The following is a 23,571-nucleotide window of genomic DNA, read 5'->3' on the forward strand; positions in this document are numbered from 1 at the left end:
TTTGTTCTTTGCAATGTACAAACACAAAAAGTAACATTACTCCATCATCTTTGCCATGTAAACACAAAAAGTAGCGTTACTCAATTAAAGTCGGCAAGAAGTTGTTGACACTTGTAAGGATGCCTTCTACGTTCTGTGACTTCTGTCCCAAAATAGTTAGGTACTTTGGGCACAATTTCTAAAGTACTCAACTATTTTGGGATGGAGGGAGTACGAGACTAAGGAGGAGGGAGCAAAGCGAACAATAGCCCGCAACCTGAGATGGATTCTGACACAATAACAATGTTGTTCAAGTAGAATTTTAAGCATTAATTTTCGCTTATGGGTACTAATCCTCTTAATATTGCATAGTTAGCCAGCCTACTAATGACCCTATAAAATTTTATTTTTAACTTATATGTTATTATATATACATTTTTTTCACATATGCCACTAGTTGGTGTCCATTTTGTCTAATGGGGATATTAACTCCTTTCATCACATATAGCGGAAACATATCATTACATTATCATTACATCATCACACAAATATATATGGATATAACAATCAAACACATTCACGCACAACATAATATTTTACATAGTTCAACCAAATTCGGGCTACATCCATGAAGATAGAGATTTCACTATTATGTATCAAAGAAGAGAAAACCTTATACACTCTTTCACTCTTTTCTTATTTCATTCCTATGTTCTTTTTCAGGCTAAGAACACCAAAACCCATTTCTTCTCGAGGCTACATTCACAAGAATTACATATAATCTCTCATCTTCTCACAAAACTCACCCCTTTAACCACTTACATCTTCTATTACTCTATCTCTCTACCTAAACCCATACATATCAATTATAGAGTTTTCAAAAACCAATTCCTCATTGGATAAGAATTCCATAATTTACCTGCAAGTAGTAACTATATCAGTCACAAATTTAAAATATAAGCATCCTAAACGGAAAAGGAAACTAATTTTCACACGTAGAATTTCGAACCACAAACTCCACAATCTCCACCTTGGCTCAAATTCGATCTTTCATGTAGTCTTCTATAGTTCCATCTTGACTGAAGATCTCTCCATCTCAAATCAAACCTCTTTTTTCGTCCTCCCTTTCCATTAGTACATAATTGCTCATGCATGGCAATCCACTAAAACTATTTTAACTCACTATTTTTCTGGCTCAAAGCAACAAACATCTGCTTCGCACTCTTCACACATACTTAGATACCTTTGTGTCATCATCAAACTCTGATTGAATCTCCATATCACCTCACAATCAACCTTCTACTTTGACAAACTAATTTACACCAATCTTATGCTATGGTATTCAAGACCAACCACATGCTCTGATCCACCATCGACTCTAATACGAGTTGTTGAAGATATTAACTTCCTCTTTCATCACATACAATGGAAACATCATTACACAAGTATATATGAAGCTAACAATCATACATATCCACGCACAACACAATATTTTACATGGTTCACCCAAATTCGGGCTACGTCCATGGAGAGAGAAATTTTATTATTAATCACCAAGAAAAATAATATACAACCATAGATGTCAAAACCCCACACACTCTTTTACTATTTTCTTCTTTTATTCTTCTGTTCCTTTTTGTGTTAAGAACACCAAAACCCATTTCTTCTCAAGGTTATAGCCACATGAATTACATATACTCTCTCATTTCCTCACAATAGTCACCCCTTTAACCCGCTTACATGTAATGACCCACTTCACCGCATGATATGATATTGTCTGCTTTGGACTTGAGCCAGTACAATTTTACTCTTGGGTTTTTACTCCAAAAGACCTCATACCAATTAGAGATAACACCACCATATATAAGCATTTCACATTTCCCTTATTTTGGGGTAAAGCGTAAGAGTAAAACCGTGCAGGCTCAGACCCAAAGCGGATAATATCATACCATGATGTGGAGTGGGTTGTTACAAATGATATGAGGCCCGACGTCCCCGAAGGTACAAGCAAACTACCACACTGGGCGAGTTACGGGTGCACAATCCCACATCGCCTGGGTAAGGGAAAAGTGAAGTGCTTATATGTGGTGGTGTTATCTCCATTTAGTATGAGGCCTTTTGGGATAAAGTTCAAGAGTAAAACTGTGCAGGCCGGGGCCCAAAGCGGATAATATCATACCATGCGGTGGAGTGGGTCGTTACAAATGGTCACTCTACCCAAACCCAACTTTGTTTATAGAATCATCAAAACCCAATTCCTCGTTCGACAATAATTCCAAATTTTTTTTTTCGATAAATAAGAACTCTATAATTTGCCGACAAGGAGTTACCATTTCAATTACAACTCTAAAATGAAAACATCCCAAACGGAAAAGAACACTAATTTTAGCACGAATTTTGAACCACAAACCTAACAAACCGATCCAGTTTTACTAGTTATATCTATTCTCAATCTTTTTGTATTATCAATCATAAATAGTGAAAGTGCTATTTTTGAGTAATCTTATGATTTGAAAGTGTTATCATTTATCAAGAATTGATTGAGTCATTGTTAAATTTACATTCCACATACTTTGTTTTACTTGGATAATTATGAATCATTTTGATTTTAAAGTGTTGCTTTACATTTATAATTTTATCGCTAATTTTTTTTTTTTTGAAAGTATTTAATAAAACAATATCATCAACAAATATCATGTACCTTATAATGCATTCTTGAAAGTATTTTATGTTATTTCATCTAAGATTATTACAAAAAATAAAAGTGAGTTTATCACCAATCCACAGTACAGTCTCACGTTTACTGAAAATTCACTAGTTTCACCACATGCATTTAATTTTTGTATTCACATATACAATAGGGCTCAATTGTTCCCTAGTGAGCAGAGATCAATATACTCACTTTTACTTATAACTATAGGATCTAATCCAACGGCGGCTATTAGAGAGAATAATTATTTTAGAATATTAACATTATTTTAATTAGTCATTGATTATGAAATGATTATATTAGATACATTGTTAAAGAAAAAAAAAATATTTAACCATAAACTGCCACCACCCCACCGCCATTGTCACCTTTACCCCGCCACCACCTCCCCCACCACACCACCTCCACTACCATCACACCGCCACCACCACTGCTACACAACCACCACCACCACCACCACCTACACCACACCACCTTCACCCAAATAGGTTTGATGGCTACATTTGAAAGATCCTTGTTCTTGTGATTCACAATAACCTAATATACAACTTAAAGGGCTTCTAGATCCAATCATTAATCATAATTATCATGAGAAAGCCACAAGAACATGATAGAAAAAACCTATCATGATCAAGAATAAATCTTTAAATTCGTGTCCTTATAATTATTGGTGTATGTAGTGGTTGTGGGTGGGTGGCAGTATGGTGGTGATGGAGGTGGAGGTGGCAGTGTTGTGGTGTGGTTGGGGGAGGTGGTTGTGGCAGTGGGGGAGGAGGTGGGTGGTGGTGACAAACTGACAGTGGTGGAAAGGGACATAATTAAAGTTTAATTAGATTAAAAAAATTATTATTATTATTATTATTTTTAAAGTATTCAATATAATCATTTCATAATTAATGGCTAATTAAAAGAAAGACAATTACCTAAAATAACTATTGTTTCAATTAATCGTTGGATTAGATCATACATGCTATGAGAAAAAGTAAATATATTGCTCCCTACTCATCAAGGTGCAATTGAAACACACACACACACACACATATATATATATATTAATAGACTTTATTATTTGCATAGTAATTTGTGTTTATACATACATTTAATTTTTGTATTATATAAATATATATAGATTTTGAATAGACTTTATTATTTGCATAGTAATTTGTTTTTATTTGTAGAGCCCAATTAAATTTATCTCTTCAATACTTATTGTTGTATTAATGTCTTTTCACAGTTCACACAAAGCCATCTCTTTAATATTTATTGACCACCTTCAATTCACATTAAATTAATCAAATTCTTTATTCAGAAAATAATTTTCCTTACTCCAAAGTCAGTTAATGACGCTTACTAATAATAATTAGAGATGCTGGAAAGGATAAACACCATAGACATCTTATATTTGCTTTCACACTTGATTTATGTCACTAAACTTGAATGTGCAAGTAATGACCATAAATCATAAATGTGCATATATTTATATATATAAAACATATAATAATGTAATTATATATATGCATGGTGGTGGGTTATGTAAGGGGTGGTAAAATGGGAATGCTGACATTGAATGCAACGCGGTTGTGAGGCGTGAGGAGATGAAAAGCCTAGCTTTACAAGCATACAGCTGACTTTTTGCAAGCAAATGAGTAAATGCTCGTTGCTGTACGCTTTTGACTCTTTGGAGATAGCCCTTTTACCTTTTAGCTACTTTGGTCAGCGTAAACATCAACCTTACCCCTCTCTCTCTCTCTCTACCCCTCCCTCTCTCTCTATATTATATATAGACAGTGGTACCCTAGCCTAGGACCCCTGTCTCAGCAGTTCTTCTACTTGAGAACACAAACCATATCTTGAGAGAGAAGAGAGAGATCTTAAGAGAGAGACTCCTGAGATAGCTTAGAGAGAGAGATCATATAGAGTGAGAGATAGCTGATTTTAGTCAACATGGGTAGACCACCTTGTTGTGATAAAATTGGTGTGAAGAAAGGGCCATGGACTCCAGAGGAGGACATCATTTTGGTCTCTTACATTCAAGAACATGGACCTGGCAATTGGAGAGCTGTTCCTGCTAATACTGGTAAACTAAAACTTTCTTTAAGCTTGTTTTGAACAAACTTGTTTTCAATTTTCAAGTTCTTGTTTTTTGATTTATTTATTTATTTTTATTTTTTGAGTTTGTTTTATCATTAAATGGTGTATTTAAGACCTGCAACAACTCCACTGCCGCCTTCTTGAATGTGGGTGTGAAGTTAAAGTATTTTATTTTATTTTTTTATTTTTATTTTTGTAATTTTGTTGTACTCACAGCTTTTTCTTCTATCTGGGATTCTCAGGTTTGCTTAGATGCAGCAAAAGTTGCAGGCTTAGATGGACTAATTATCTCCGTCCCGGTATCAAACGTGGTAACTTCAATGATCATGAAGAAAAGATGATTATCCACCTCCAAGCTCTTCTTGGAAATAGGTAAATCTCTCTCCCTCTCTCTAGATCTCTCAAGCAGGCAATCGGTGCTGTGCACAAGTGAAGGGTGGACCGAAGTTTGGAGATAACCTTACATGGAGTAGTTTTGGTGTGGGCCCCATCCCATGTGAAGTCATCTCTACCTTCTCGTGTGCATATGCAACATCGTGCTCTTGCACAGGAGAGGATCTGGATTCAATCCAGTTCAAATTCCCGTTTTCTTGATTTGTGTTGGATATTATTTTATTACAGAAGTTATATATATATATATATATATATATATATATATATATATATATATATATCACTTCCATACATCCACACAAACAACAATATATATATATATATATATATATATATATATATATATATATATATATACACACACTGTTTTCCCTATAATAACATGCAGATATTTGTTTTGGGTGCAGATGGGCTGCAATAGCTTCTTACCTTCCTCAGAGAACAGACAACGATATCAAGAATTATTGGAATACCCATTTGAAGAAGAAGCTCAAGAAGCTTAATGAAGGCCTTGATGACTCCAATATTAATCAAGAAGGGTCCTCATCAGTTTCACACTCAATGTCCAACAAGGGTCAGTGGGAGAGAAGGCTTCAAACAGACATTCACAGGGCCAAACAAGCTCTATGTGAGGCTTTGTCCCTTGATAAACCAATCAGTTCTTCACCTGACTTGGGCACAACAACGCCGTTAATCCAATCATCCACAACATCCTACGCGTCCAGTACTGAAAACATTTCTCGATTGCTCAAGAACTGGATGAAAGATTCGCCGAAATCTCCTCACGAAACGAGCTCAGAAACTACTCAGAACTCCTTCAACAAACCAGCTGGGACCGGCTGTAGTCCTAGTGAAGGGACACACAGTGCAGCCACACCGGAGGGTTTTGATTCGCTGTTCAGCTTCAACTCTTCCAACTCTGGTTTCTCTCAGTCTGTGTCCATGGATGAGACAGCCAATTTCCCACATGAAACTGGCCTCTTTCAAGATGAGAGCAAGTCGAATTCGGACACTCAATTCCCTCTAAAAGTCATAGAGAAATGGTTGTTTGATGATGGTTCTCAACAAGGTCCATATGACATAATTGACATGACTTTGGGTGAAACTGGTCATGAGTTGTTCTAAACAGAGTTTCAAGTGTTCCTTCCTTTTTTTTTTTTTTCAAATAGGGGGTTATAGGCGTTGAACTGATAGGTATGTTTCTAGCCTGGGCAGGAAAAGATGATCATCACTCTCATATGAGGAGCAAAAAGTGTAAATTACAAGTACATCTAAACATGTATCAGCCATAGAAATAAATATCCTCTCGTCTTTTTAGAATTGAAACTCTTTGTACTTTTCTGAAACTTTTGCTTGGAACATCTCTCAGGAAAGAGAATCAGGATTTGCTGCTTTAAATTAAATTTCTGAGATCTAGAAAAGTGGAATGCTTAAAATTCTGAATTTCATGTGAAACTACCACCATTTCAGGGTTGGCATAACTATAGACATATCAACGGATGAGATTTTGATTCGAATCATAATTCCGATATGCATTGAAACATTAAATCTGATAGACCATTAACAACCCAAATGTAATAATCTGTTACATCAACATTCTAAATTTGGAATATGATTATCTAATCTGATAATAATCCAATTCAATGTGAAATTGTAAATACTATCGACATGTTCTTAGCACCTCCAAATTTAGTGTCTTTTTTTTTTTTGCCCAATTCTTTTTTGTTTCTTCTTCTCTCTTTCTATAATCTTTATGTAACTAGATTTTTGTAACAAAGATTATATATATATCTTACTAGGTTGAGTTAATTGGCGAGGAGATAAGGATTAGGTCAAACAGATTGCTTAGAGTGTGGCTAACAAGCAACTATAGAAAAGATCGATAGACTTCTAACTGACTCATTTATTGAATATATATGCAGTGCACTGGTCTTCACCTACTCGGAGAATTAGTCTTCTTTGAGTATGTCATAGTTTCTTAATTCTCTCTAAAGATGATAATGTATGTCCTCTAATTTATATGAAACAGTAATTTTGGAGTGCTGTCGAATATATTGTAATATATACATACATGTGAGATATACAGAATCAGAGTCCTAATACAGAAATAACAGTAATACCTACCATGCTTCTAGAATGTGTGTGTTAAATTTAAAATTTAATCCGAATAGTTGCATCTAGAATGTGTGTGTTAAATTTAAAATTTAATCCGAATAGTTGCAACTATTCATATGGTAGTCATAGTTTAATTGTCACACCTAGTGAGGTTTGGTTTGCAACTTTTGGAAGTTTATAAATAACGATATTGTACTTTTGATTTTGTAATTCACTTCACCTTTATTCTCTCATTCTCCCTATTTAGTTATCTTTATAACCGTTTCGACGAGAGTTCAAGGAATTCTTTCAGTATTGGTAACTGTAGGAATTCAAATTTATTGTATCATAGGAGTGTTTTGCTAGAGAACCCAATAGTAAACTCATTTTCAATCAACCTAAGAAGGTCCTCAGATCTGACTCTCATTTCCATAGAGCAAGACCTCTATAGCCTTTTTCTGCAGGCCTGTTCTACCTCCCATTCTCAAAGCTGGTTGCTAACATGAGGTATAAAATGTATGTTGCTGTCACTTGTCTGTCAAGGGTGGTGTCGCTCATAAGGATGGATATTGAGTTTAAGATGTTTGATTGTCAATGGTCCACTTTGTATGTGCTGCTACTGAGCTTGTGTTCACTGTGCTGTGTGCTGCTGGTTGTTGTTGCTGGTTGTGTTGTATCTTTGTTTTCGTCCCTACTATAATTGGGGCTTCTTGTTCACTTCTCCATTATTTATACACAAGCTTACCTTTTAACTAAAAACACTTTAAGGAAAGTGAATACATGTCTCAAAGTCGGATTAATTTCGGTTAGTCTTCGTGTTTGAAAGTTCATCATTTATTTTTTTAGGTCATCTTTAACTTTCAGAATTTTGGTCATCTCCAATAACATTAAAGTTTCAGAGGTCGGCGTTGGTTTTGGTCATTTTGGATCAACAATCTTAAAAGTGTTATTTCAATGGAGACAACAATACGTTCAAGGTTATGAATCAAGACTTTGTAAAGCTAGATCGATTTGATGGATTTTGTGAGATATAAATATGTAATTGGCAAATTTCATTGTCAAAATGAGTCTGTTTGAGTTGTAAACTTTCAGTTCATTTTATCAAGAATCAAGATCGGTAGCGGAATTGAAGAAGTGATCGTGTTCATATTTCGATACACTCTGAGATGATGAGAATAACGCTTTAAGAAGGTAAGAGTGTGTGAGGATACTTGGGAGGTTCAAAATTGGTATTTTTCAAGTCTGGCCAACTTGAACTGGTTCAACCACTATGAACTAGTTCAAGTGTCAAAAATTATTTTCTTTGAAAACTCATTGGCCAACTTGAACCGGTTCAACCACTTTGAACTGGGTCAAGGTCTTTAGACAATTTTGGTAACTTAGTTTCCTGATCTATTTTAATGGCTTCCTATTGTGCAAGAACTTTTACCATATTAATTATGCACGAAATTGAATTGCTTTCCGAGTACAATTAGGTTTTCAAAAGTTCATAAAAATATGTTTCCTCAATTAGGATTTCACGGCTTTTTGCATACAAAATTCTAATTTAATTGAGAGCCATATATCTTTGTGAAATTTTTATTTAGAAAACCAGTTTGATTTTTCTGATTTTATTTTTGAGAGCACACACATAAACACGAGTGATTTAGAAGTGTTGTTCTCCATCTCATCAGAATTGGAGCAAAATTGAAGTTTCAGAAATTATGAAAAATAGATCTATTTCTTCTACATAAAATTCAGATTTAAATAAGAAGAATTTGCGATCACACTCTGAAGGGGTCAAGGCGCTTCGCGAAGTATTGTTGATCTACCAGCAATCATTCTACAAGGTGCAAGGAGTAAGTATGAAGTCGACAACTGTTGGATGGGGGAGTCGCAAAGCCAGGGGCGTTTAGCGAGTTGGTTCTTAGTAGAATGAAGGGGTTTGAGTCTTTCGTTAAGCTTAAAGTTCGGTATACTTTGCTTCATGCATAGGGGATCTTTTTACGCTTGGGATAGCGCATAAAATTTCAAGGTTTTCCAATTGGTTTCGTCACTAAAATCCAGTGTCACTCTAACTTTACTTGCATTTATTTTTGCTTTGTGGTTTGATTAATTTATTTTTATTTTGGTAAATTCAATTTAAGCAAAAACTGGATAAAAGAGCAAGTTGAACCTATTCACCCCTTCTAGGTTATTTATCTATATATATTATATTCCACAACCATTCCGCATTGTGGAACTCACAGATTTAACTTTATCCGTTGAAAGGATAAATCAATGTTCTTACTCATTGTTCAGAATATCTCATATGTTCTGGATCTAAATCTTCAACTATTCCCAGAGTCAACAGATAAAGATACAGCGAAGATTATTAAAGAAATGAAGAAATGGAAGGAAGATGAATTGGCATGTAGAGGACACATTCTGAACACACTTTTAGACCGACTCTATGATTTACATACTCCTATAAAGTCTATTTAGGAAATTTGGAGTGCATTGGAATTTAAGTACTACAGATTGAATTGAGAAACTAGGTAAGGATAAATTTATGATATTTACATACTTTAAATTTTCAATGGTTGATAATCTGTTAGTTTTAGATCAACTTAATGGATTACAAGTTCTAGTCACAAAGCTTCATAAAGTGAAAATTATACTTCTAGAATCCTTCCAAGTGGGGCCTATCATTTCAAAGTTGCCACATACATGGAATGATTATAGGAAAAAACTTCTACATAAGACCGAAGAATTTACTTTGGAGGAAATATAAAAGCATTTGAGAATTGAAGAAGAAACTTGGATTCATACGTTATAAGAAATATTATGTTGAAGATTCTTTCGAGAATTATGTGGATGGAGGCAAATCAAATAAATATTAGAAAAGTTTCAAGGTGAAAAATAAATGAACTTTCAAAAGGAATCATCCTTATAAGAATAAAAAAGCCTCTTGGATCATGTTTCCCTTGTAGAAAGAAATGACATTTTATTTGTGATAGCAAGTATAACAAGAATGAAAAGAAAAAGAATGCCAACAACTTAAATATTGCTAATATAATGGAAGAAAAGACTATTGATCTTGTTGTTATGGTGTCGGCAATCCAAATTGGCATGATAATTGAGTTGAACATGGATCAACTATTCATGTATGTAATGATATAACATATTACAAGTTTTATAAATTTGTGGATGATCAAGAGGTTCTGATGGGAAATCAAACTCTGCCGAAGTTTCGGGGAAAGGAAATATTGATATTCAGTTTACTCCAGGAAAGAAATTGACACTGCAGAATGTTTTTCATGTCCCAAAAATTAGAAAGAATCTTGTATTTGTAAATTGGTTGTATAAGAATGACACTAAGTGTGATACCCCTCGATTCTAGAGCCACGGGTGATCAAGTCCGAGCACAGATCCGAGGGATACCAAACAATTAAGTATGTAAATGAACACAGAATACAAAAGAATAATAAGAAATAATTAAAATAAAGGTTGAAAGAAATCTAAAATATAAATCCTTAGAATTAAATAATTAAAATCCAATAATCCCAAAACCTCCAATAAAATAAACAACTCGAGAATCTATCTAGTAGACCCCTAATAAAATCCCAAACTGAACAGTAAATAATTGAAATAAAATCCAAAGCTAAACTATGAAGGGAAATCCTATGTAGTCAGAAGAATGAGTGACTGTCTTTGTTCAGCACGAACAAACTCTAAGCTTGGAACTTACGAACACCTGAAAAATAAGAGTGGGTCAGGCCCACGAGCAAGTTCTACTCTACTACAATCCAAACAGAGACCCGATATGCATGTACATCCTAAACAACTCAACAATAACTATATAGTCCGTACATATATATATCCACACTAAAGGACTCTCGTTGGACTACAGGCCGGTCTGAACCTGACTAGTAGGCAACATGCAAAATGCACCTGAAGTGGGCATGAGTACCTAGACCTAACAGGGTACACCTCCAACCATCATAGCTAATTATGCATCTTAATGCATATACGCTCCCTAACCGTCGATCCTGAGACTCAAGCTCATATCGAGGTACCATAATTAAATATTTAAAATCCGTCCAAACCAAAATAATGTTATTCAACTATTTGTTGACCTGACATGAGTATAAAGAGGACTTAACTTTTAAAGTTAATTCATTCCCTTATTCCAGAGTAGGTATGACTTAGCGTTTTGAGTTAATTCATCCCTAGTATGCCACCGTCCTATTCTGGTGCATATAATTCATAAATCTAATAATTGATAACACAGATACTAAATGTAAATATCAATTAATCCATAATAAACATAATAAGATTATGTAAATAAACCTGCTTATCTTATACCATTGATATATGATTATCCAACAATTGATAATGTAGAGAAATAGGTGCAGCCATCCATTAATCCTTGATAAGCATAATAGTAATACATAAATTAACATGCTTATTTGATAATACTGATACATTATTAAATTGTATCACCATCCATAGAAAATTGCTAAAATAAAAATAAACAACTTAAATCATCCATATCCAATAATAGTATGCAAATTATTTAAGAATTATATACTGTTCAGGCTATAAACACAAGGTGGTTTATTATACATTATCATGCCCTCTGGAGCTTTAATATGACCTTAGACATCATTTAGCTTCCCACTCCTACTTACACCTGGATTGTCAAAAATCAAACCTAGAATCAAGATTTCGCCAAAAAATAACAAAAAAGGGGAAGAGCCGCCTCCCCCACAAGGGGAGCCGCCTCCCCCTTGAATGAAGCCGGCTCCCCAACTAGGGGAGCCGCCTCCTTGCCTAGTAGAGCCAGCTCCCCCATGTGGGGAGTCGCCTCTTTGAGAGGGGAGCCACCTCCTTTCAAAAGGGAGCTGGCTCTCCTCCTGTTTTCATCCACTTCGTCTTATCCAGCAACTTCCAGCTCCTCTGTCCTCCATTGCTAGGGTTCCTAGGTGTCTGAACTAGGTCCCAAAGTATTCCAGAGATTATTTAAATCCATCAAGAATTGTTTAAACCAATCAAAGCAAGAATTCATGCAAGTAAGCTTAAAATCAAACAATTACAAGTTCGTTAATATTTCTACTGCTTTAATCTAATTCAACATGTATAACAGATTTATGTAAAGTTTATTTACTCCTGGAATTGAATAGGCATGTAAAGAACACGAGTCAAAAGGAGAGAGTTAGATATAAAACTTGCCCTTGAGATTTCAAATTAAAATCTCACCTCCGTCTTCCTAGATTTTCCCGGCAACTCCTAGTGTTCAACTCCTTTGTTGCCCTTGATTCCACCCACGAACAACCACTCCTTCGTTCTTTCCTTGATTCAGCCTTAGTATTAGCCAAACCCTAATTTTCCTCTCTCGGTTTACTCTCAGACCTCTCTGTATCTCTCCACCACTATGTTTTGTGAATAGGGTTCTAAAACCCTCGGCAGACATATACAAGTATATTTATAGGCAGAGTAACTTTAACCTAAATCTATTCTTGTGAGGAGACGGAAAAGAAAAAAAAAACAGAAATAAAATATAAAATAAAGTCGGCAATTTCATACATATAAAATCCTAAATAAAACATTTAATTCAACACTTAATTTAAACAAATAAAACAATTTAAAACCTATAATTTAATTAAACAAATAAAGAAATTTAAACATTAACACAATTCCACATAAGCATATAATTAAATTAAAACAAATAATTCAACTAAACAATTAAACAACCAATTAAACAAATAGGCAAATAATCAAATAAAACAATAAAATGCAATAAAACGATTAATGAAAATACCGAAACTATCCTTTTAAAATTAGGGGTATTACACTAAGGTTACGTTAGAAGCTCGTAAGTTAATTATGTCAAAGAATGGAATTTTGTTGGGAAGGGTTATGCTTGTGATGAAATGTTTAAACTAAGTATCAATAAAATAAGTCCTTATGCTTATATTGTTAGTTCTTCTTCTTTTTGGCTTGCACGTTTAGCACATTTAAATATTAGATCTATAAAATATATGTTAAATCATGGTTTGATTTCTTGTAGTGATGATTATAATGGCAAATGTGAAATTTTCATTGAATAAAAATTTACTAAGAAACCTTTTCCTAAGGCTCATGGAAATTCACAATTATAAGAAACAATTCATTCTAATATTTGTGAATTAAATTAAAATTTAACTAGAGGAGAAAAAAGATATTTTATAACTTTTATTGATGACTTCTATAGATTTACTTATGTGTATCTAATGGCTAATAAAGATTAACCTTTTGACATATTTAAAAGTTATAAGGTTGAAGTTGAAAATTAAAAGGAAAACAAAATAAAAACTCTTCGTAGTGTTAGGGGTAGTGAATATTTTAATTTCCTAATGAATTTTTTGCTTATTGTGAAGAACATGGAATAATACACCAAAAAAGTCCACCTTACACTCCACAACAGAATGGTTTGGCTGAAAGAAAAATAGGACACTTGTTGATATGGTTAATTCTATGATTTTGAATGCTAAATTACCAATAAATCTATAGGGCGAAGCCCTTTTTACTGCTTTCCATGTGCTTAATATAATTCCATATAGAAAAACATGTGATACCCCCGGATTTCTATGACTACAGAATATAATTGACATCAGCTCCACCTAACAAACTGTAAATGGAGTACAACGAATCCTAATATGGGTTCTAAGTTTTAAGAGATGCAACGCGGAAGTCACATAACGAAAGACACTCCTTAGGACACGAACCTGGAGTGCTCTGACATCAACTGTGATACCCCCGAATTTTTGAATACGAGTTGGCCAGACTCACGCCCGAATACCCAAGGATATCAAAAACAAAATCGGCAATAAATGAACACAGAGTACAAAAGAATAAATATGAATAAATAATTTGCTGAAAGAAAATTAAAAGAAAAATCCAATAATAAAACCTCTTAATAAATTTTCATTAATAATAAAATCATTTTGATACAATAAATCCTCCATTAATACAACTTGGGAATCCATACTGTGTGGACCCCTAAAAATCAATCTGAATAAGTGACAGCAATAACTGTCTACAACTGAAGAACGAAGCATAAAAGAATCTCCTATGTAGAATCGGAAGAATGAAGTAGACTGATCCCTGCTCAGCACGAACAACCTCTACTCCTAACGAACACTCGAAAAATAATGGTGAGTCAGACCCACAAATAAGTTCTACTCTACTACAGTCCAAGTAGAGATCCGATACACGTATACATCCTAGTCAATCCAATAATAACTAGTAGTCCGTACATACACACACACACACACACACAAAAGGAACCTCACTAGACTATAGGGCTGTCTTAACCTGAATAGTAGGCAACATGCAAAACGCACATATAGTGGGCATGAGTATCTAAACCTACCAGGGTACACAACTACACTATACTAACTACACATCCCTGGCGATATACGCGCCTTAACCACTGATCCTGAGACTCAAGCTCATATCATGGCACCATACTTATATATATAAAATCTAGTAACCATCCTATCTAGTATAAATTAACCCTCTATAAGTCATTCAACTTGTTTAGCTGACCTGACTTGAATATAAGTAGGACTTAACATTTTATTTAATCCATTCCCTTATATAATAAATTAATCCTCCATAAGTCATTCAACTTGTTCAGCTGACTTGACTTGAATATAAGTAAGACTTAACATTTTAGTTAATCCATTCCCTTATATAAAATAGGTAGGACTTAACTGATAAGTTAATCCGTCCCAAGAATGCCACCGTTCCATACCGGTACATTAAACTACACAATCTAACAATTGATGTAACGATTAAGGAAATACATCAAACAATCTAGAAATAACTATGATAATATGATATCAAGTTATCACAAAATAGGAATGACTTATTATTTATTTAAGTTTCCTATATCATATGTCCTACACAAATTGAATCTTATACATGATAATATTTTATTATACCGTCAAATAAGTATTCTCCATATCCAATTCATCCTACACATTTAATCTTAATTGCTAAAATATTTCAAAAGATTAAATCCATTCGTTTGTTTAAAATATTCAAATAGCAAGCATCATTATGATTGAGTCTATTTAAATTTATTGAAATCCAAACCTAGTCCCTATTTAATGTTCAGGAATCCTAGGCATGTTTTTACGTTCCATCATTCTACAAATATGAAAAATACATAATTTAAACATATAAAAATTCACACCAGAAATCAAATCAAAATCATGCATTTATCAATTAATAACACAAGAACAAATATGAACCAATTTCATTAAACCTACGTTCTAATCCAATTAAACATGCATAATTATTTAATTTTATGTGTTTAATAAATCCTGAAATTTCCTAGGCATGTTCAGAAACATGAATCAAAGGGAAAAAGATAGAAGAAGAACTTGCCTTAAACTTTCGGATCAAAAGTTAAATTTCTTCTTTCTTGATCTTCTCTCTACAGGATTTTTCTCCTCCTTCCTTCCTTTTCCTCATTCCTTCTCTAACTCTCTCTCTAGAATATATCACGTGAATATTTCTAACCCTCTTTTACAACCTATAGCTATATATTTATATGCTAAATAAAATAACCCTAACCCTTTTTCCAATCTGAGTCAACTTAAAAAAAAAAAAATTAAAATATTAAAAAGGTAAGTAAAATATATTACGTATATAATTTATGTATATCTTTATTAAATAAATAAATTATACACATCCCATTATTTATTAATGGATTATCCAATAATACCTAAGTTACTATAATATTATAAAGTAACTTAAAACATAACACGTATCAAATCTATGTATATTTTTATTATTTAAATATAAAATATATACATTAGATTAAATATTACTACCCAAGTTACTATAAAAGTAATTAATAAATTACCCATTATTTATTAATGCAGTATCGAATAATACTTAAGTTACCATAATATTATAAAGTAACTTAAAACATAACATGTATCAAATCTATATATATTTTTATTATTTAAATATGAAACATATACATCAGATTAAATATTACTACCCAAGTTATCATAAAAGTAATTAATAAATTACTTTCCCTTTTATATATGTATATAATATATATCTATATATATATACACAATTATCCATGGGTAATAATCTGTACCCATCCAACCTCTTATCCAATTAGTCCATGGGACCCAATTGGTTAGCCCATTATTACTAACCATAATCATAAAAGAAAAATAAAAGTAAATAATAAAATAAAAGAAAACATTTAATTTACAATTAATCAAAACACCATTTAAGCAGATAATCTAATTAAACAATTAACACATAGAAAATACAAATAACATATTGACACATAATCAAATACTCAAGTAACACTTAATTCAATTAAACCCATAAGCAATTAGTCAAATAATCAATCAAATAATTAAAAATACAATTAAAACAAATAAATAAATACCGAGACTATCTTTTTAAAATTAGGGGTATTACAAAACACACATTTCACCTTACAAGATTTGGAAAGGAAGATAACCAAACTTATATATCTTAGAGCGTGGGGGTGTTTAGTCACTTATAAAAATTTTGATCCAAAGAGCACCAAATTAGGTCTAAGAGGAATAAAAAGTGTTTTTGTAGGTTATGCTGAAAATAATAAAGCCTATAGACTATTAAATTTAAATTATAATATCACATTGTGTTGTGTATATTGTAATAGATTAATTACATGAACCTCTCCTATGGTTTGCCATAATTACAAGAATATCCCCAGTGGTTTGAAAAACTATACGGACCTCTCTTAAAAATGAAGCGTTGTTACACAAACTTTCTTTTTTAACGGTCAATGTGAGTCAATGACGGATTTTGTTGATATCATGTACTAACTAAATTAAAATTCTCATACTACCCTACATCCATCTCCTCTCTCTCACTTTCTCTCTCTACTCACTTTCTCTTTACTCATACATCTTCTCTCAACTTTCTCTCTGTATCATATTCACCTTTGTGCAAAATCTTCACCTATATCCCCAATTCATAATTTCCAACATTACAAACCTATCTATAAAATCTTCACCTACATCTTTGTATCAATCTATACAAACATATATGCATAATTTTCTCAAATTCATTCAATATGGGTATGCCCATATCTGCAACATATTCCTTGGGTTTGTCTGTCATACCGCCAAACCTTATGCCAAGAATCTGGCTAATATTGTTGCTTCCCTTGCTTCCACTTGTATAATTACAATGAAAAATCAACAAACCTACAAATTAAATTATCAAATTACCTAATACTAAGTTGGAGATTAAGATTAAATCTTAATTCTTATGCCCTTTCAATATAGTACTCTAACCCAAACCCAGAAGTCAGAAGCTATACTTAAAAAGGAAACACATTTGCAAGCCCACTTTAGACTAATGAAGAATACACTTAGATAGGTATGGGAGTGAGGACATACATTACATGAACTATATTTCATACTACATTGAAATATATAAGGTTTTAGAGTCAGAACATTTGTATTTTTACACTCAGTAAAAGTACAACCAGTTTTATTTCAAACACAACCGGCTGCACTTTTCTCAGGTTGAAAAGTAGTTATCAGTAACGACATAACCGGTTGAGTTATAAAACAGACGTGGTTGCATTAAATTCTGTTTTCTTTAGGTTTTAGAGAGAAGCTTTTGCACGAATTGATAAGTTTTCTAAGGATTATTAGGTCACTCTAATCACCTATAATATTCTTAATGATCTCAAAAATCTTGACGGCTCTTGTGATCAAGTTTTCAAAACCCTATAGAACTATTGTGAGATTTTTCAAAGAGATTTTATTTTTCACTTTGTGAATACACATATTACACACACGAGTTATTTAGGATGTGGTTCTCTTGTTGATCGGAGTTGTGTGAATCAAATATATTTTTCTACTAGTCGTTAAAGTGGATTTATTCTTTCAACTTCAACAATTCCAGTTTGAAGAAAATGAGGAAGAGATCATACTTTAAAGAGGCTAGAGCATTCGTGTAGTGTTTGTTGATTTACCAACATGCGTTCTATATGGATCAATGGAGTAAGCCTAAAATTGAGTGCGTTTGGCTGGGGTAGTCACAAAGCCAGTAACTGGTTCTTGGAAGAGTGAATAGGATGTGAGCCTGAGTCGAAATCCATTGTACTTTGCTTCAACTATAGTGGATATTTTCACTCAAAACCGCGTGACACTCTTAAAGGCTTTCCCCATAATTGGATGATTTTTTCCAATTAGGGTTTCCTCATTAAAATATCGGTGTTAAGCTCTAAACTCTATTTTACTTTACTTGCACTTTATTTTTGCTTTATGGGTTGATTAATTTAGTTTTATTGTTGTAAAATTAAGATTGATAAAAAATCAAATAAAAGGGAAAGTCAAACATATTAATCCCAATCTGGTTATTAATCCATACTTTTGTTCTACAACGATTACACCTTGCGCAACTCACACTTGGTATCAGTCTATCTGAGCATGTTATCTAAATAGTGAGTTTTTCTTATGGAATATTTTTAAAATCAAAATATGTTTTCACTTCAGATAATACCTTTAGGGAAGGTGGATCTATTCAAAGAAGTCATTTGTTTGATGATGAAAATTATTTGGAAGAATAATATGCGAGCTTTTCTTATGGGTATAAAGCATCAATTGTTATTAAAGATGGTGTTACCACTGAGAAGGATTAGTGTCAATGGATTGCTGTAGAGTTTAGTACTTCATATGGAAATAGTAAAGCTCTTTAATCTATTTTTAAATTTGTTGTTCAAACTGAACTGTCTCACTTGTTGTTAGGAATTTTGTAATTCTGAGAGTGTGATTGAAAAATTTCGTAATACAAAACTCACTCAATAAAATTTAATGATTATATTTTTAGTGATTGAAATAGAAATAGATTAGGTAGGTGATTTGAGTGTGAAGACAAAAGTACTTAAAGATGACTACATCAAAAGGGCAAAAAGGTATAAGATCTTCTACAAAGGGTAAATCAGTTAAAGAACTTCTTCAAAGGGAAAAACAGTTGAGAATTCTACTTCAAAGAGCAAAATAGTCCAATAACTTTTTCAAGGGTAAAGTAGTCCAAGGTTCTTCTAAAAAGCGCCGATTATTTCGAAGATCAACTTCAAAAGGTAAAGATGTAATCTTTTCAAATATGAGCTTAAAAGGTAAGAATCACACTTAAATTTCATATATCACAATATGCATACACGATATTCATGATCATATACTATTTGGTGTATGGTAAAGCTTATGGTATTTTTATTTTTATTTTATTTATATATTTTGGAAAAAAATGATTTTTATAATATATATATATATATATATATATTCATATATATATTTTCCTAAAACTATATAGAATGTGAATATTGCTTAGGATCGGTTTTGCTAAGTTGCTAATACTTTCCATATTGATTTTTAGCATATCCTTGAGCATCACTAAAACATTTTCTGAAAAATTCATCCGGTCTATTTTTGTTATGTTCTAAGTTCCTTAGACACATTATATGAGTATGCACCAAGAAAAACTTTTGTTTAGAGCCTTCTTGCATGTATTATGATGTTAAGAATATATTTTTATTATTTTATGTCGATCACATGTCAAAAAGTCAAAAACATAAAGTTGCAGATGTCTCAATCAAACTTATGCACATCTCGATCAATCGACACTAAGTAAACTTCGATCGACATATATATTGAGGACATCGATTGAACTTAAGTGCATCTCGATCGATCAACACTAAGCAAAGTTTGATCGACATATATACTGAGGACATCGATCGAACTTATTGAAGCCTTGGTCGATCGAAGTACTGTTCAGTTAGATGGATGAAAACACAGTGATTATGATGTATTCATTATATTCCTATGTATTGCTATGATACGAGCTGGAAATTCAATGTCAACACATGACCACGAAGTGCTATAAATCAAACAAAATTATAAAGTGCCATACATATTAGTTGTTAGAACGATTCCAAGGTGAAGAAGCTGTGCATAATGGGATTGAAGTGGATCATTAAGATCATGTAGTGGTTAGATGGAATGATTGGAGCGCAGCTGAAGAGATCTTTTAGAGTGTTGCAGTAGAGCAATTGGGTTGAAGCTTTGCGTGGTGTAAATCAATTCTTCGTAAACTTGCATTGGGGATTTACTATCATGCTGAGTTTGAAGGTAAACTGGTGTTCATTGTATTGAACTAGACTAGTTGTACACTCTTTCTTAATACTGAATTTCTTAGCCAAGCCAAGTCCCGCGGATTTTTTACCTACCATTGGGGTAGGTTTTTTTATCGTATATCTCGTGTGCAAGTCTCTTACTTTTTTACTTTACTACACTTATTATTGCTATGTGATTGATGTATGCTTAGATGAATATTATAATGAAATAATTATGAAAAAAAATATTATAATGAAATCAATACACATATGTGCTTAAGTATTCGAAACAATTAACCAGATATTACCTATTGCTATTTGGGTGGTTAAATCAATTAGAGGTTGATTATTTTTTTTTATTTGTTTAAATAATTTATTTATTTAAATATGATTTTATTTCTTTATAAGTGTCAAGTGCTATATATTGACTATTGAACACAAAGCTAATTAAATTCACTAATCATATTTGAATTATTATATCTTGAGTATATTATCTTTCCCATTCATCTATTATATAATTTTGTAAATTTATAATAAAGTCAGATTTAGCCAAAAAGTAGGGACCAACCAATTCACCGCTCTACGTCATATCTCAAGATCATGTTCGCTACGTTCGTGATTATGACTGGCTACAGTCTCAATTGAGACCTTTTCAATTAGACTCATTCCTGAGTTATCTAATAGAATGTAATAACATCAGTTAGCACTACTAAGGAAGCCTGAGATACTCTTCAAGTTACACTTGAGGGTACAGATGATGTGAAGAAGTTGAAGTTTGAGATATTCATTAATAAATTTAAAAATATCAAGATGGAGGAGTTTGAGACTTTTTCTAAATTTTATTTAAATCTTAGCATGATTGTTTCTGGTGTTAAGAACCTAGGCAAGATGATAAGGAATAAAAAACTTAATAAGGAAATTTGAGGTCTTTGCCTGAGAGGTTCAGAATTAAGGGCAAAACAATTGAAGCAACTCAAAATGTTGAGGTCATGAAAGTTGATGAGCTAGTAGGTAATCTAAAGAATTATGCAATGAAGTACTATGATGTACCTCAAAAGCATAAGAAATTAACCCTAAAATCTTTAAAATCTGAGGTTAAATATGATAACTAGCACATCTAATGAGGAAATTGCTTTTATAATTAGGAGGTTCAAAAAGTTTATTAAGTCTGAAAGGCCAATGTGCGCAAAAGATGTAGTGATTCAAAATTTAAAAATAAGGAAAAAGAGGCATCATATAGACAAAGCGATAAGAAAAATAAAAAGAAAGAAAAAGAGTTTAGTGAAACTTGGGGTCACCCTCGATGTGCGTGATAAAAATGTGGCGAAGCTTAAATTTGTATAATGCCACTAACACTACTAACTACTAAGTAGCAAGAGTGAGTAGGGATCATCCCAAGGGAAAGAGAAGGTATTCCGTAATAAATATCGAATTAGTAGGTCGAATGATCAAATATGGTTTTATTGGTTAATTATATTACAATGTAAAGTAAAGTAGTGTAATTTAAAGACAACTAAAATAGTGAGATGTAGAGAATGAGAGAGGGTTATTGGGACATAGAGTTTATCACTAAGCATTGCTTCCTTAGACATTCAACATTTGACAAATTAGGTGGATTATGTGTTGTAAACAAAGTGTATGCAATTAATTGAAATATTAAACTTGGATGGCCAAGTAAGCATACATTGTCTAAACAATCAAGTGAATAGCACAAAATATCAAATTAAGCCATTAATCCTTCCTTAAGCCCACAATCAATGCACACTCAAGAATCTAGAAAAATATTCTACTTATACTCATAAGCATGGATCATCAAACAACAAGAATGGAATGTCCACCTATCTAGGAAATTAAGACAATTAAACTACAACTATGCTAATGACATGAAATTAAACTAATTAAACTAAGGAGGTTGCATAATCCATCAAGAAATAAGTATGAACCACAAGAGTAATCCATTAAGCACCATGCCTTGACCAACACTAGACTCATTAATTTAACACACATAGACATGCATCAAATGTAAAAAATTAAGTGTAAAGCACATGACTATTCATTCCAACATACATAGACAGACATATGAATAAAATTAAAAGATTAATTGGAAGTACACAAATCATAGAGAAACAAGATTTATATAAATAAGAGGTCAAAACAATAGTTACAACACAAATCTCCACTAATTACAATCATCAAAGTCTAGGAAGCATACTTAGGGATATCTCTAGCCCCAAGAGAATAGTCTAGCCACTTATGGTTGGTGTCATCGAGGGGTATCACAGAACAGAAAAAGAAGGAGATTGAAGAATGCAAAATGAGCATTAATGATCTTTAAGGAATGGTAAATATCCTCAAAGGTGTAATGACCGGTTCTTTTTCCTGTTTTGACGGGTTTTTTTTTTTTTTTTTCGTTACTGTTTTCTTCTGAGTACGGGTTTTGTTTATTCGGGTTGAGTTGAGTGCTCGGGAATAACTCTCGAGACTTCATGCATTAATGATTATGCATTTTACCTTTTTAGTTTGATACTTGTGCATAGCATTGTATGCTTGTTCATTTCATTTGTTGTCGTTTCCTTTCCTATGCCATAGGGTTTTAGGAAACCGAGTTGGGGTTTTGTGCCCAATTTCATTTCTGACACCATGTGCATGCACTTTATTTTATTTTCATGAAATGCGTAGTCTTACTTTTGTAGAAAAGCATGCTACTTGTTTACTTTTTCATAGGGGTATGGATGCATATTTTTTTCAGAAATATTTTCATTTTTTAGGGTATTTTTCGTAATTATCTTTTTGAGATATTTTATCTTAGGGACCATTTTGTAATTTATTTTGTGAGATATTTTGGGTAGGGACTTTTTTCAAATTTTGAAAAGTGTGACAAGTGTCCCACTCTTATTGGTCTACTTGTAGGCATTTTAGTGGTGACAGTTGGAAGCCTTGGATGATGACATGTGGAGGGTGAAGATTCACCCACTTGGTGGCCTAGGATTGGTGCATTTGTTAGCTTAGGATGTGGACAAGTGTAGGGCTTGGATGAGACCTTTTGAGGAGGCCTAAGATGGTGGCAAGTGTAGGCATAGGATGTGATCTTGTGAGGAGGCCTATCTTGGTGACAAGTGGAGGGTGGTGATCAAGTGTGTGTGTGAGAGAG

At 32.9% G+C, this 23,571-nt stretch overlaps 1 protein-coding gene across 1 annotated transcript; it reads left to right on the forward strand.

Annotated features, from left to right (window-relative positions):
• The first annotated feature begins 4,479 nt into the window (after positions 1 to 4,479).
• On the forward strand, positions 4,480 to 6,493 carry LOC132284106 (myb-related protein 306). The gene is made up of 3 exons (XM_059786175.1): positions 4,480 to 4,766; positions 5,023 to 5,152; positions 5,581 to 6,493. The coding sequence occupies exons 1-3, from the start codon at positions 4,634 to 4,636 to the stop codon at positions 6,296 to 6,298; spliced, it is 981 nt and encodes a 326-aa protein (XP_059642158.1). The 5' UTR covers positions 4,480 to 4,633; the 3' UTR covers positions 6,299 to 6,493.
• Positions 6,494 to 23,571: the final 17,078 nt, after the last annotated feature.

Source organism: Cornus florida, unplaced genomic scaffold, assembly GCF_030987335.1.
Source record: "Cornus florida cultivar Cherokee Brave unplaced genomic scaffold, ASM3098733v1 CherokeeBrave_3.0.0_Hap2_Chr11, whole genome shotgun sequence".
NCBI classification, from domain to species: Eukaryota; Viridiplantae; Streptophyta; class Magnoliopsida; order Cornales; family Cornaceae; genus Cornus; species Cornus florida.

What these genes read in the sequence shown, in the direction of transcription:
- LOC132284106 (XM_059786175.1), top strand. Translation starts at nt 4,634, where the DNA reads ATGGGTAGACCACCTTGTTGTGATAAAATTGGTGTGAAGAAAGGGCCA. An exon ending in AGCTGTTCCTGCTAATACTG is followed by an intron (nt 4,767 to 5,022) that starts GTAAACTAAAAC and finishes TGGGATTCTCAG; the next exon opens with GTTTGCTTAGATGCAGCAAA. An exon ending in CAAGCTCTTCTTGGAAATAG is followed by an intron (nt 5,153 to 5,580) that starts GTAAATCTCTCT and finishes TTTTGGGTGCAG; the next exon opens with ATGGGCTGCAATAGCTTCTT.